General features: G+C 50.7%; 1 protein-coding gene across 1 annotated transcript; it reads left to right on the top strand.

The window, feature by feature from the left end:
- Positions 1 to 241: 241 nt before the first annotated feature.
- LOC132387405 (zinc finger protein 16-like) lies at positions 242 to 12681 on the top strand (the record flags this gene model as incomplete). Its single annotated transcript, XM_059959769.1, has 2 exons — positions 242 to 571; positions 11920 to 12681. Coding segments are annotated over 2 exons (793 nt in total), but the record flags the coding sequence as incomplete, so codon positions are not given.
- Between the last annotated feature and the right edge of the window lie 2100 nt (positions 12682 to 14781).

The raw sequence follows: 14781 nt of genomic DNA, 5'->3' as shown, positions 1-14781 counted from the left end.
GATATAAAGAGTAAAAGAGAGGCAATAGTGAATACAGAACCGTTGGACAATTAAGACGGGGAGGCAGTTATGGGAGACAAAGAAACGGCAGACGAACTTAATAAGTATTTTGTACCAGACTTCATAATGGAAGACACTAGCATAAATCTGAGTGTCGGGGACAGTTGCTCTCATTACGGAGGTGGTGCTCGGGACGCTGAAAGATCTGAAGGTAGGTTCGTCCCCTGAACGTTGTGCCAAGATCGAAGTCGTCCTTCGCACCGACCTCCCAGAGCGGGAGCAATGGCGGAAGCCGGGGCCCGGCATGCCCCGCGCCCAGGAAGGCGCCCCGGGCGGAGCAGGCGGGAGCCGCGGCGCCTGCGCGGCGCCGCCCGCTGCACCCTGGGAGAGGCAGCGCGAGCGAGCCAGCCCCGGCGGAAAATCCCAGGAATTTCGGAGGGTTTTTCCTCTCTTTCCGCCCCCCGGCCCCGTCCCGCCGCCCCCGCCCGGGGCAAGGCGTGCACCGGCAGCCCCGGCGGCGGATGCATCAGCTGGAGATGGAGACGGGAGGCAGCGAGCGGCCCCCGCGGGTGTAAGTGGAGCCCGGGGCTGGGCCGGGGGGGCCGGGGGCAGCAGGGGGCCGGGGGCAGCCGGGCGGGGGTCCTTTGTCCCGGTGCGAGAGGTCACGTCCACCGGGCCGGCAATCGCCGGCATCGGGGCCTGGTCGCTCATCCCAGGGTCCTGCCTGTGAGTGGGAGCCGGGGCCTGGCACTGGCAGCAGGCAGAGGGGCCGATCACCCCACCCCAGGGGCTTCCCTCGCTCCCCCCACACCTGACAGCCGGTCCGAAAGGCATTGCTTCCTGCCCACTGCACACGGCATGCATCTCTGGGGGCCAGTCCCACGAGTGAGGAGGAAGGGCATTCAGGCCACGGGCACACGGACAGGCTGAGCGAGCGATCTGTGGGTGGGGAGCAATGGGACAGTCCAGCCCCATTTCATTAATCCTTCTGTCATTGCCCTGTGTCCCTCAAAACCTTTCCTGTCCAAGTGCCTTTTAAACGTTGTTAAAGTTCTTGCCTCAACTACTTCCCGTGGCAGCTCCTTCCAGAGACGGACCATCCTCTGGGTGAAAAAGTTGCCCATCGCATCTCCCTCCCCTCTCACCTTAAACCTTTGCCCTCTGGTTCTTGATTGCCCAACCCTGGGGAAAAACTCTGTGCCCCTCGGGTTTTATTCACCTCTGTAAGGCCCCTCCTCAGTTGCCTACACACCAAGCAATAAAGTCCCAACCATTCCCACCTCTCTCCATTACTCAGTCTCTCGAGCCCCAGCAACATCCTCGGTAATCTCCTCTGGACTCTTCCCAGCTCAATGGCATCTTTCCTACAGCGGGGCGACCAGAACTGAACAATACTCCGAGTGTGGCCTCACCAACGTCCCAACACCTGCACCCAGTGCCCCGACTGATGAAGGCCGGAGTCACAAACGTCTTCTTCACCGTCCTGTCTACCTGTGACTCCACTTGCAGGAATCATGTCCCCGTCCTCCTGGGCCCCTCAGTTCTACAAAACAAGAACACGGCACTGGGCACTTGGCCCACAAAATGCATATTTCAATTATATTCCTTCTGTCTAAACAATTTTCATCTGCATCTGTTCATTGTACACAATGTCCATCTCCCTCCATTCCCCGTACACAATGTCCATCTCCCTCCATTCCCGTACACAATGTCCATCTCCCCCCGTTCCCGTACACAATGTCCATCTCCCTCTGTTCCCCGTACACAATGTCCAACTCTCTCCTGTTCCCGTACACAATGTCCATCTCCCTCCATTCCCTGTACACAATGTCCATCTCCCTCCATTCCCCGTACACACTGTCCATCTCCCTCCATTCCCCATACACAATGTCCATCTCCCCCCGTTCCCGTACACAATGTCCATCTCCCTCTGTTCCCCGTACACAATGTCCAACTCTCTCCTGTTCCCGTACACAATGTCCATCTCCCCCCCATTCCCCGTACACAATGTCCATCTCCCTCCATTCCCCGTACACAATGTCCATCTCCCTCCGATCCCCGTACACAATGTCCATCTCCCTCCATTCCCCGTACACAATGTCCATCTCCCCCTGTTCCCCGTACACAATGTCCATCTCCCCCCGTTCCCCGTACACAATGTCCATCTCCCTCCATTCCCCGTACACAATGTCCATCTCCCCCCGTTCCCGTACACAATGTCCATCTCCCTCTGTTCCCCGTACACAATGTCCATCTCTCTCCTGTTCCCGTACACAATGTCCATCTCCCTCCATTCCCCATACACAATGTCCATCTCCCTCCATTCCCCGTACACAATGTCCATCTCCCCCTGTTCCCCGTACACAATGTCCATCTCCCCCCGTTCCCCGTACACAATGTCCATCTCCCTCCATTCCCCATACACAATGTCCATCTCCCCCCCGTTCCCGTACACAATGTCCATCTCCCTCTGTTCCCCGTACACAATGTCCATCTCTCTCCTGTTCCCGTACACAATGTCCATCTCCCCCCATTCCCCGTACACAATGTCCATCTCCCTCCATTCCCCGTACACAATGTCCATCTCCCTCCGATCCCCGTACACAATGTCCATCTCCCTCCATTCCCCGTACACAATGTCCATCTCCCCCTGTTCCCCGTACACAATGTCCATCTCCCCCCGTTCCCCGTACACAATGTCCATCTCCCTCCATTCCCCGTACACAATGTCCATCTCCCCCTGTTCCCGTACACAATGTCCATCTCCCTCTGTTCCCCGTACACAATGTCCATCTCCCTCCATTCCCCTTACACAATGTCCATCTCCCTCCGTTCCCCTTACACAATGTCCATCTCCCTCCGTTCCCCTTACACAATGTCCATCTCCCTCCGTTCCCCTTACACAATGTCCATCTCCCTCCGTTCCCCTTACACAATGTCCATCTCCCTCCGTTCCCCTTACACAATGTCCATCTCCCTCCATTCCCCATACACAATGTCCATCTCCCCCCGTTCCCCTTACACAATGTCCATCTCCCCCGTTCCCCTTACACAATGTCCATCTCCCCCCGTTCCCCATACACAATGTCCATCTCCCTCCGTTTCCCATACACAATGTCCATCTCCCTCCGTTCCCGTACACAATGTCCATCTCCCTCCGTTCCCCATACACAATGTCCATCTCCCCCCATTCCCCGTACACAATATCCATCTCCCCCCGTTCCCCGTACACAATGTCCATCTCCCCCCGTTCCCCGGACACGTCCCCGTACACAATGTCCATCTCTCTCCGTTCCCCGTACACAATGTCCATCTTCCTCCGTTCCCCGTACACAATGTCCATCTCCCCCCGTTTCTCGTACACAATGTCCGTCTCCCCCCGTTCCCCGTACTCAATGTCCATCTCCCCCCGTTCCCCGGACACGTCCCCGTACACAATGTCCATCTCTCTCCGTTTCTCGTACACAATGTCCGTCTCCCCCCGTTTCCCGTACACAATGTCCATCTCCCCCCGTTTCTCGTACACAATGTCCGTCTCCCCCCGTTCCCCGTACACAATGTCCATCTCCCCCCGTTCCCCGGACACGTCCCCGTACACAATGTCCATCTCTCTCCGTTCTCCGTACACAATGTCCATCTCCCCCCGTTTCCCGTACACAATGCCCATCTCCCTCCATTCCCCATACACAATGTCCATCTCCCTCCGTTCCCCGTACACAATGTCCATCGCCCTCCGTTCCCCGTACACAATGTCCATCTCCCCCCGTTTCTCGTACACAATGTCCGTCTCCCCCCGTTCCCCGTACACAATGTCCATCTCCCCCCGTTCCCCGGACACGTCCCCGTACACAATGTCCATCTCTCTCCGTTCTCCGTACACAATGTCCATCTCCCCCCGTTTCCCGTACACAATGCCCATCTCCCTCCGTTCCCCGTACACAATGTCCATCTCCCTCCATTTCCCATACACAATGTCCATCTCCCTCCGTTCCCCGTACACAATGTCCATCTCCCCCCGTTCCCCGGACACGTCCCCGTACACAATGTCCATCTCTCTCCGTTCTCCGTACACAATGTCCATCTCCCCCCGTTTCCCGTACACAATGCCCATCTCCCTCCGTTCCCCGTACACAATGTCCATCTCCCCCCGTTTCTCGTACACAATGTCCGTCTCCCCCCGTTCCCCGTACTCAATGTCCATCTCCCCCCGTTCCCCGGACACGTCCCCGTACACAATGTCCATCTCCCCCCGTTCCCCGTACACAATGTCCATCTCCCCCCGTTCCCCGGACACGTCCCCGTACACAATGTCCATCTCTCTCCGTTCTCCGTACACAATGTCCATCTCCCCCCGTTTCCCGTACACAATGTCCATCGCCCTCCGTTCCCCGTACACAATGTCCATCTCCCTCCATTTCCCATACACAATGTCCATCTCCCTCCATTCCCCGTACACAATGCCCATCTCCCTCCGTTCCCCGTACACAATGTCCATCTCCCTCCGTTCCCCGTACACAATGTCCATCTCCCTCCGTTCCCGTACACAATATCCATCCCCCTCCTTTCCCCGTACACAATGTCCATCTCCCTCCGTTCCCCATACACAATGTCCATCTCCCTCCGTTCCCCGTACACAATGTCCATCTCCCTCCGATCCCCGTACACAATGTCCATCTCCCTCCATTCCCCGTACACAATGTCCATCTCCCTCCGTTCCCCGTACACAATGTCCATCTCCCTCCGTTCCCCGTACACAATGTCCATCTCCCTCCGTTCCCCGTACACAATGTCCATCTCCCTCCATTTCCCATACACAATGTCCATCTCCCTCCGTTCCCCGTACACAATGTCCATCTCCCTCCGATCCCCGTACACAATGTCCATCTCCCCCCATTCCCCGTACACAATATCCATCTCCCCCCGTTCCCCATGCACAATGTCCTTCACCCTCCATTCCCCGTAAACAATGTCCATCTCCCTCCGTTCCCCGTACACAATGTCCATCTCCCTCCATTCCCCGTAAACAATGTCCATCTCCCTCCGTTCCCCGTACACAATGTCCATCTCCCTCCATTCCCCGTACACAATGTCCATCTCTCTCCGTTCCCCGTACACAATGTCCATCTCCCTCCGTTCCCCGTACACAATGTCCATCTCCCTCCGTTCCCCGTACACAATGTCCATCTCCCTCCGTTCCCGTACACAATATCCATCCCCCTCCTTTCCCCGTACACAACGTCCATTTCCCTCCTTCCCTTCGTGCCCTGCACATCTGTGTGTCTGCCGAAGAGCCTCTATCATATCTGTCTCCATCACTACCCCTGCAACACCCACCACACTCTGAGTAAAACAACTTGCCCCTCGCATCTCCTTTGAACTTACCCCTCTCACCTTAAACACAAGCCCTCTGGTATTAGACATCTCCACCCTGGGGGAGCAGATACCATCTCGGATCTCCCTTTAGCATCCGACGCTGCAGGGAAAGCAACCCAACTTTGTCCAACCTCTCCATGTAGATGATGCCCTCGAATCCAGGCAGCCCCCTGATGAACCTCTTCTGATGCCCTCGAATCCAGGCAGCCCCCTGATGCCCTCGTCCTTTCTGCACTGATCTAACGATATACGTTGTCCAGTCCGCAAACTCTAATCCACAATAAACAAGGGGTAACTTCTGCTCTATAATCACAGGATCCCTGATCCACAGAACATTACAGCACAGAAACAGGCCCTTCGGCCCTTCTTTGCTGTGCTGAACCATTTTTCTTCCTAGTCCCACTGACCTGCACCTGGGCCATATCCCTTCGTACCCATCTCACCCACGTACCTGTCCAAGTTTTTCCTTAAATGTTAAAAGTGAGCCCGCATTTACCACTTCATCTGGCAGCTCATTCCACACTCCCACCACTCTCTGTGTAAAGAAGCCCCCCCCCCCCACGTCCCCTTTAAACTTTTCCCCCTTCACCCTTAACCCATGACCTCTGGTTTTTTTCTCCCCTGGCCTCAGTGGAAAAAGCCTGCTTGCATTCACTCTATCTATACCCATCATAATTTTTATATACCTCTATCAAGTCTCCTCTCATTCTTCTACGCTCCAGGGAATAAAGTCCTAACCTATTCAACCTTTCTCTGTAACTCAGTTTCTCAAGTCCCGGCAACATCCTTGTAAACCTTCTCTGCACTCTTTCAACCTTATTAATATCCTTCCTGTAATTTGGTGACCAAAACTGCACACAATACTCCAAATTCGGCCTCACCAATGTCTTATCCAACCTCACCATTACACTTCAACTCTTATACTCAATACTTTGATTTATAAAGGCCAATGTACCAAAAGCTCTCTTTACTACCCTATCTACCTGTGACACCACTTTTAGGGAATTTTGTATCTGTATTCCCAGATCCCCCTGTTCTACTGCACTCCTCAGTGCCCTACCATTTACCTTGTATGTTCTATCTTGGTTTGTCCTTCCAAAGTGCAATACCTCACACTTGTCTGTATTAAACTCCATCTGCCATTTGTCAGCCTTTTTTTCCAGCTGGTCCAGATCCCTCTGCAAGCTTTGAAAATCTTCCTCATTGTCCACTACACCTCCAATCTTTGTATCATCAGCAAATTTGCTGATCCAATTCACCATGTTATCATCCAGATCACTGATACAGATGACAAATAACAATGGGCCCAGCACTGATCCCTGTGGCACATCACTAGTCACAGGCCTCCACTCAGAGAAGCAATCCTCCACTACCACTCTCTGGCTTCTTCCATTGAGCCAATGTCTAATCCAATTTACTACCTCTCCATGTTTACTTAGCGACTGAATCTTCCTAACTAAACTCATAGAACAGTACAGGCCCTTCGGCCCACAATGTTGTGCCAACCCTCAAACCCTGCCTCCCATATAACCCCCCCACTATAAATTCCTCCATATGCCTGTCTAGTAGTCTCTTAAACTTCACTAGTGCATCTGCCTCCACCACTGACTCAGGCAGTGCATTCCACGCACCAACCACTCTCTGAGTGAAAAACCTTCCTCTAATATCCCCCTTGAACTTCCCACCCCTTACCTTAAAACCATGTCCTCTTGTAATGAGCAGTGGTGCCTTGGGGAAGAGGCACTGGCTGTCCACTCTGTCTATTCCTCTTAATATCTTGTACACCTCTATCATGTCTCCTGTCATCCTCCTCCTCTCCAAAGAGTAAAGCCCTAGCTCCCTTAATCTCTGATCATAATCCATACTCTCTAAACCAGGCAGCATCCTGGTAAATCTCCTCTGTACCCTTTCCAATGCTTCCACATCCTTCCTATAGTGAGGCAACCAGAACTGGACACAGTACTCCAAGTGTGGCCTAACCAGAGTTTTATAGAGCTGCATCATTACCTCGCAACTCTTCAACTCTATCCCTCGACTTATGCAAGCTAACACCCCATAAGCTTTCCTAACTACCCTATCTACCTGTGAGGCAACTTTCAGGGATCTGTGGACATGTAGCCCCAGATCCCTCTGTTCCTCCACACTACCAAGTATCCTGCCATTTACTTTGTACTCTGCCTTGGAGTTTGTCCTTCCAAAGTGTACCACCTCACACTTCTCCGGGTTGTAATCCATCTGACACTTCTCAGCTCACTTCTGCATCCTATCAATGTCTCTCTGCAATCTTCAACAATCCTCTACACTATCTACAACACCACCAATCTTTGTGTCATCTGCAAACTTGCCAATCCACCCTTCTACCCCCACATCTAGGTCATTAATAAAAATCACAGAAAGTAGAGGTCCCAGAACAGATCCTTGTGGGACACCACTAGTCACAACCCTCCAATCCGAATGTACTCCCTCCACCACAACCCTCTGCCTTCTGCAGGCAAGCCAATTCTGAACCCACCTGGCCAAACTTCCCTGGATCCCATGCCTTCTGACTTTCTGAATAAGCCTACCATGTGGAACCTTGTCAAATGCCTTACTAAAATCCATGTAGATCACATCCACTGCACTACCCTCATCTATATGCCTGGTCACCTCCTCAAAGAACTCTATCAGGCTTGTTAGACACGAACTGCCCTTCACAAAGCCACGCTGACTGTCCCTGATCAGACCATGATTCTCTAAATACCCATAGATTCTATCTCTAAGAATCTTTTCCAACAGCTTTCCCACCACAGATGTAAGGCTCCGTGGTCTATAATTACCTGGACTATCCCTGCTACCGTTTTTGAACAAGGGGACAACATTCGCCTCCCTCCAATCCTCTGGTACCATTCCCGTGGACAACGAGGACATAAAGATCCTAGCCAGACAGACAGACAGACATACTTTATTGATCCCGAGGGAAATTGGGTTTTGTTACAGCCGCACCAAGAACAGTGAAGAAATATAGCAATATAAAACCATAAATGATTAAATAATAATAAGTTAATCATGCCAAGTGGAAGTAAGTCCAGGACCAGCCTATTGGTTCAGGGTGTCTGACTCTCCGAGGGAGGAGTTGTAAAGTTTGATGGCCACAGGCAGGAATGACTTCCTATGACGCTCAGTGTTGCATCTCAGTGGAATGAGTCTCTGGCTGAATGTCCTCCTGTGCCTAACCAGTACATTATGGAGTGAATGGGAGTTGTTGTCCAAGATGGCATGAACTTTGACAGCATCCTCTTTTCAGACACCACCGTCAGAGAGTCCAGTTCCATCCCCACAACATCACTGGCCTTACGAATGAGTTTGTTGGTGTCTGCTACCTTCAGCCTGCTGCCCCAGCACACAACAGCAAACATGATAACACTGGCCAACAGACTCGTAGAACATCCTCAGCATCGTCCGGCAGATGTTAAAGGACCTCAGTCTCCTCAGAAAATAGAGACGGCTCTGACCCTTCTTGTAGACTGCCTCAATGGTCAGCAATCTCTTCCCTCGCCTCGTAGAGCAGCCTGGGGAATATTCCGTCAAGCCCAGGGGACTTATCCATCCTAATGTATTTTAACAACTCCAACACTTCCTCTCCCTTAATATCAACATGCTCCAGAACATCAACCTCACTCATATTGTCCTCACTGGCATTGTTCCCTCTCAGTGGTGAATACCGAAGAGAAGTATTCATTGAGGACCTCACTCACTTCCACAGCCTCCAGGCACATCTTCCCACTTTTATCTCTAATCGGTCCTACCTTCACTCCTGTCATCCTTTTGTTCTTCATGTAATTGAAGAATGCCTTGGGGTTTTCCTTTACTCTACTAGCCAAGGCCTTCTCATGGCCCATTCTTGCTCTTCTCAGCCCCTTCTTAAGCTCCTTTCTTGCTACCCTATATTCCTCAATAGACCCATCTGATCCTTGCTTCCTAAATCTCATGTATGCTGCCTTCTTCCACCTGACTAGATTTTCCACCTCACTTGTCACCCATGGTTCCTTCTCCCTACCATTCTTTATCTTCCTCACCGGGGCAAATTTATCCCTAACATCCTGCAAGAGATCCTTAAACATCAACCACATGTCCATAGTACATTTCCCTGCAAAAATACCATCTCAATTCACACCCACAAGTTCTAGCCTTATAGCCTCATAACTTGCCCTTCCTCAATTAAAAATTTTCCTGTCCTCTCTGATTCTATCCTTTTCCATGATCATGTTAAAGGTCAGGGAGCGGTGATCACTGTCCCCCAGATGCTCACCCACTAACAGGTCGGTTTGTTACCTAATACTAGATCTAGTATGGCATTCCCCCTAGTTGGCCTGTCAACATACTGTGACAGGAATCCATCCTGGACACACTTAACAAACTCTGCCCCATCTAAATCCTTGGAACTAATCAGGTGCCAATCAATATTAGGGACGTTAAAGTCACCCATGATAACAACCCTGTTATTTTTGCACCTTTCCAAAATCTGCCTCCCAATCTGCTCCTCGGTTTCTCTGCTGCTACCAGGGGGGCCTATAGAATACCCCCAGTAGAGTAACTGCTCCCTTCCTGTTCCTGACTTCCACCCATACTGACTCAAAAGAGGATCCTGCTACATTACCCACCCTTTCAGTATCTGTAATAGTATCCCTGACCAGTAATGCCACCCCTCCTCCCCCTTCCCCGCTCTCTATCCCTTTTAAAGCACTGAAATCCAGGAATATTGAGAATCCATTCCTGCCCTGATGCCAGCCAAGTCTCTGTAATGGCCACTACATCATAATTCCATGTATGTATCCAAGCTCTCAGTTCATCACCTTTGTTCCTGATGCTTCTTGCATTGAAGTACACACACTTTAGCCCTTCTACCTTACTACCTTTACATCCTTTATTCTGCTTCTCTTTCCTCAAAGCCTCTCTATATGTTAGATCTGGCTTTACTCCATGCACTGTACTTGCAGTTCTCGCATGACCTTTGTCCTCCTCCACCTCAATATTTGCTCTAACACTCTGGATCCCCTCCCCCTGCAAATCTAGTTTAAACCACCCCCCAGAGCAGCACTAGCAAACCTTCCTGCAAGGACGTTCGTCCCCCTCCAGTTCAGGTGCAGCCCGTCCTGTCGGAAAAGGTCCCACCTCCCTGGAACAAGGCCCAATTGTCCAGAAACATGAAGCCCTCCCTCCTGCACCAACTCCTTAGCCACATATTTAGCTGCTATCTTCCTTTCAGGACCTCCCCCTTCCTACCCACGTCACTGGTCCCTACGTGGACCCCGACATCTGGCTGCTCACCCTCCCTCTTGAGAATACTGAGAACTCGATCCGAGGTATCACGGACCCTGGCACCAGACCATCCAGGATTCTCGATCTCTTCCACAGAACCTCCTATCTGTCCCCCTAACTATCAAATCCCCTATCACTACTGCTCTCCTCTTTTCCCTCCTTCCCTTCTGAGCTCAGGGTCCAGTCTTGGTGCCAGAGACACAACCAGTACAACTTGTCCCTGGTAGGTCGTCCCAACAGTATCCAAAACGGTGTACTGATTGTTGATGGGAATGGCCACAGGGGTGCTCTGCTCTTCCTGTCTATTCCCCTTCCCTCTCCTCACAGTCACCCAGCTACCTGTCTCCTGACTCTTAGGGGTGACTATCTCCCTGAAACTCCTGTCTATTTCTGCCTCTGCCTCCTGAATGATCCAAAGTTCATCCAGCTCCAGTTCCAGTTCCCTAACTCGGTTTGTCAGGAGCTGCAGCTGGATGCACCTTACGCAGGTGTAGTTATCAGGGGCAATCGTGTTCACCTTGGCTTCCCACATACTGCAAACGGAGCACCCGACTGCCCTAACTGCTGCCTCCATCACCTACAACTGTTAATTAGATTAACTAAAGGAGCTTACCCGGCCTTATCTCACTGGGAGTGAAGCTCATCCTCAGCCTCCTCGCTGAAGCCTCTCGAGCCAAAACCTTCCTACTCTTGTCTCCGTTAATCTGCTAGCTTTTTAAACTCTCCCACTGTCTCACAGGCCGACTTTCACGCGCTTGTGCAGTTGTGTCCCGTTCAAACTGCCGAAGAAATGACCCAATCTCCTTACTGAAGTCCATGTAGACAACATCCACTTTCCTTGTAACCTCCTCGAAAAACTCTTAATAGATTGGTTAAACATGACCTACGACACACAAAGACATGTTGAGTGTCCCTAATGTCCCTGTCTGTCCAAATACTTGTAGATCCCATCTCTTAGTACTCCTTCCAATAATTTACCTACTACTGATCTCAAACTTACCAGCCTATAATTTCTCGGATTACTTTTAGAGACTTCTTTAAACAACGGAACAGCATGAGCTATTTTCCAATCCTCCAGCACCTCACCCGTGGATACCGACATTTTAAGTATATCTGCCAGGGCCCCTGCAATTTCAACACTAGTCTCCTTCAAGGTTAAAAATCCCAGAATGATCTGATTGCAGTGCCTGAGGATTCCTGAATGACACTGGTCACCTCCTTACCTGGGTCTCTCTCTCTCTGCTGCAGGAAGCAGGAACAGACGTCCCTGGAGCCTGAGGATCCCCGCGAGGCTGCCGTCTACCCTGAGAACGGCCAGCGTCCCTCGCCAGAGCCGCCGGTGGACCAGGAAGCCGAGGAGGAGAAGCCCGCTGTCTGTGCTGAGTGTCAGTGTGTCTTCCCAGGACGGCGGGAGCTGGAGAGTCATCTGAGCCGGGCACACAACGCCCAGGAGCCACGAGACGGGGTTGGCACTCAGTCCTTGCGGAAGCAAGATCTGCTGGGGGAGGAGGAAGGGCCGGAGGCCGGGGGTGCCTGCAGGTGTTCTGGCTGTCGCCAGCAGTTCCCACGGATCTCGGATTTCCTGTCCCACGCTTGTCCACGTCCCGGACGGAAACCATTCCGATGCCAGGACTGTGGGAAATCCTTTGCCCAGGCTGCCAAACTGCTGGATCACCAGAGGTGCCACACAGGAGAGAAACCATTCAGGTGAGGGGTCAGGGAAAGGGACTCGGGGAGACAGGGACTGTGCATGGTGCTGGGGTTTGGGACCTGCAGAGGATCTTGCAGTGGGAGGGGAAAGATCCAGTTGTCGTGGTCCACGTGGGTACCAACAAGACAGGTAGAATTAGGAAAGGGGTTCTGCTGAGGGAATTTGGGCAGCTAGGGACTAAATTAAAAAGCAGAACCAAAATGGTGCTCATCTTCTGATTACTACCTGAGGCACGTGTAGAATGGCACAGGGGCGTCAGAGAGTTAAATGCGTGGCTCACGGATTGTTGTGGGAGAGGTGGGTTTGAATTCATGGGAAATTAGCATGAGTACTGGGGAGGGAGGGAAGTGTACCCACTGCGACAGGCTCCAACTGCACCGTGATGGAACCTGGGCCATAGTGAATCGTATAACTTGGGCTTAACTAAAGAGTAGGGAATGGGTTCAACGGATTGGAGAAGTATGGATAAAGTAAAAAAGAGAAGTATGGATAGAGAAAAGTAAGAGTGGAGTGAAGAATCAGGTTTATCACCACTGGCGTGTGACTTGAAAATGTTTACAAGATTTTAAAAGCACAATGGGTGTAAGGGCACTTTACGTCAATGCCCATAGTATTTGAAATGAGGTCAGTGAACTTGTGGCACAAATCAGTACAAAGGAGTGTGATTTAGTGGCCAGTCGGCCGGCATGGACAGAGGAATGGCAGAAAGAAGAGAGCGAGTGGGAATAAAGGGGCCGTTCTGGTTGGCTGCCAGTGACTCGTGGTGTTCCTCAGGGGTCACTATTGGGGCTGCTACTTTTCACATTGTTTGTCAGGATGAGATCAGGGTGAGGGTGATATAAGATCCAAGGAGCAGAATGTTGAATCCATCTGGGTAGAGATTAGGAACAGTAAAGGGGAAAAAAAATCCCTGGTGGGAGTTGTCTGTTGGCCACCAAATAATAACCTTACAGTGGCCCAGGCATTAATCAGAGAAATATCTGAGGCATGTAAGAATGGAACAGCAGTTATCGTCGGGGACTTTAACTTGCACATAGATTGGGTGAATCAAGTTGGTTGAAGCAGTCTTGAGGAAGACTTAATAGAATGCATCCATGATGGCTTTCCTGAACAGCCTGTTACTGAACCTACAAGGGAACGTGCTATCGTAGATCTGGTCCTGTGCAATGAGGCAGGTAAAATCAGCAATCTGGTCATTGGGGATCCTCTTGGGAGGAGTGACCACAGCATGATCGAGTTTCCCAGACAAATGGAGGGTGCAGTAGTTAGATCTAAAACCAGTGTATCATGCATAAACAAGGGAGACTACAATGGGATGAGGGAGGATTTGGCTAGTGTAGACAGACAGTGGAAGACTTTCAAAGAGATTTTTCACGATGCTCAACAAAAGTATATTCCAGTTAAAAGCAGGGACAGTAAGGGTGGGGAGAGCCAGCCATCGACAACCAAGGAAATAAAGGAAGGCATCAAACTAAAAGCTCGTGCGTACAAAGTCGCCAAGAGTAGTGGGAAACTTGAAGATTGAGAAAACTTTAAAAAGCAACAAAGAACCACAAAGCAAGCAATAAAGAAAGGAAAGATAGATTCTGAAAATAAACTGGCACAAAATATAAAAAGAATAGTAAAAGTTTTTATAATTATTTAAAGCAGAAAAGGGTGTCCAAAGTGAGCACAGGTCCCTTGGAGGATGAGAAGGGGGAATTGATATTGCGTAATGAGGAAATGGCCGAGGCTTTGATGACTATTTTGTGTCAGTTTTCACGCTGGAGAACACGTCTAACATGAGATGTTATGGCTGCGATGGGAGGTGACAACCTCGATACAGTAGCTATCACTAAAGAGTGCTGAGCAACTTGTGGGCCTGAAGATAGATAAGTCTCCTGGTCTTGATGGAATGCATCCCAGGGTACTGAAAGAAATGGCAGAGGTTATGGTTGAGGCTTTGGTGATAATTTACCAACATTTTCTCGACTCTAGGCAGGTCCCGGCAGATTGAAAGACGGCGATTGTCATACCACTGTTCAGAAAAGGATGTAGGCAAAAGGCAGGTAACTATAGGCTAGTTAGTTCTGTAGTTGGGAAAATTATTGAAGCTATCATTAAAGAAGAAACAGCGAGGTATCTGGAAAGAAATGGATCATCAGGCAGATGCTGCATGGATTCAGCAAAGGCAGGTCCTGTTTGACAAACTTACTGGAGTTCCTTGAGGATATAAGGAGCACAGTGGATAGAGGGGGACAGATGGACGTTATTTACTTGCATTTCCAGAAGGTGTTCGGTAAAGTGCCACATAAAAGACTTATCCATAAGTTAAGGAAGCATGGATAGAGGATTGGTTAACCAATAGAGAGCAGAGAGTTGGGGTGATGTATTAGCATGGATAGAGGATTGGTTAACCA

This window comes from Hypanus sabinus, unplaced genomic scaffold, assembly GCF_030144855.1.
Source record: "Hypanus sabinus isolate sHypSab1 unplaced genomic scaffold, sHypSab1.hap1 scaffold_1820, whole genome shotgun sequence".
Classification (NCBI taxonomy): domain Eukaryota; kingdom Metazoa; phylum Chordata; class Chondrichthyes; order Myliobatiformes; family Dasyatidae; genus Hypanus; species Hypanus sabinus.
The sequence above is the reverse complement of the archived record's forward strand: the minus strand, read 5'-3'. Positions and strand labels throughout refer to the sequence as shown.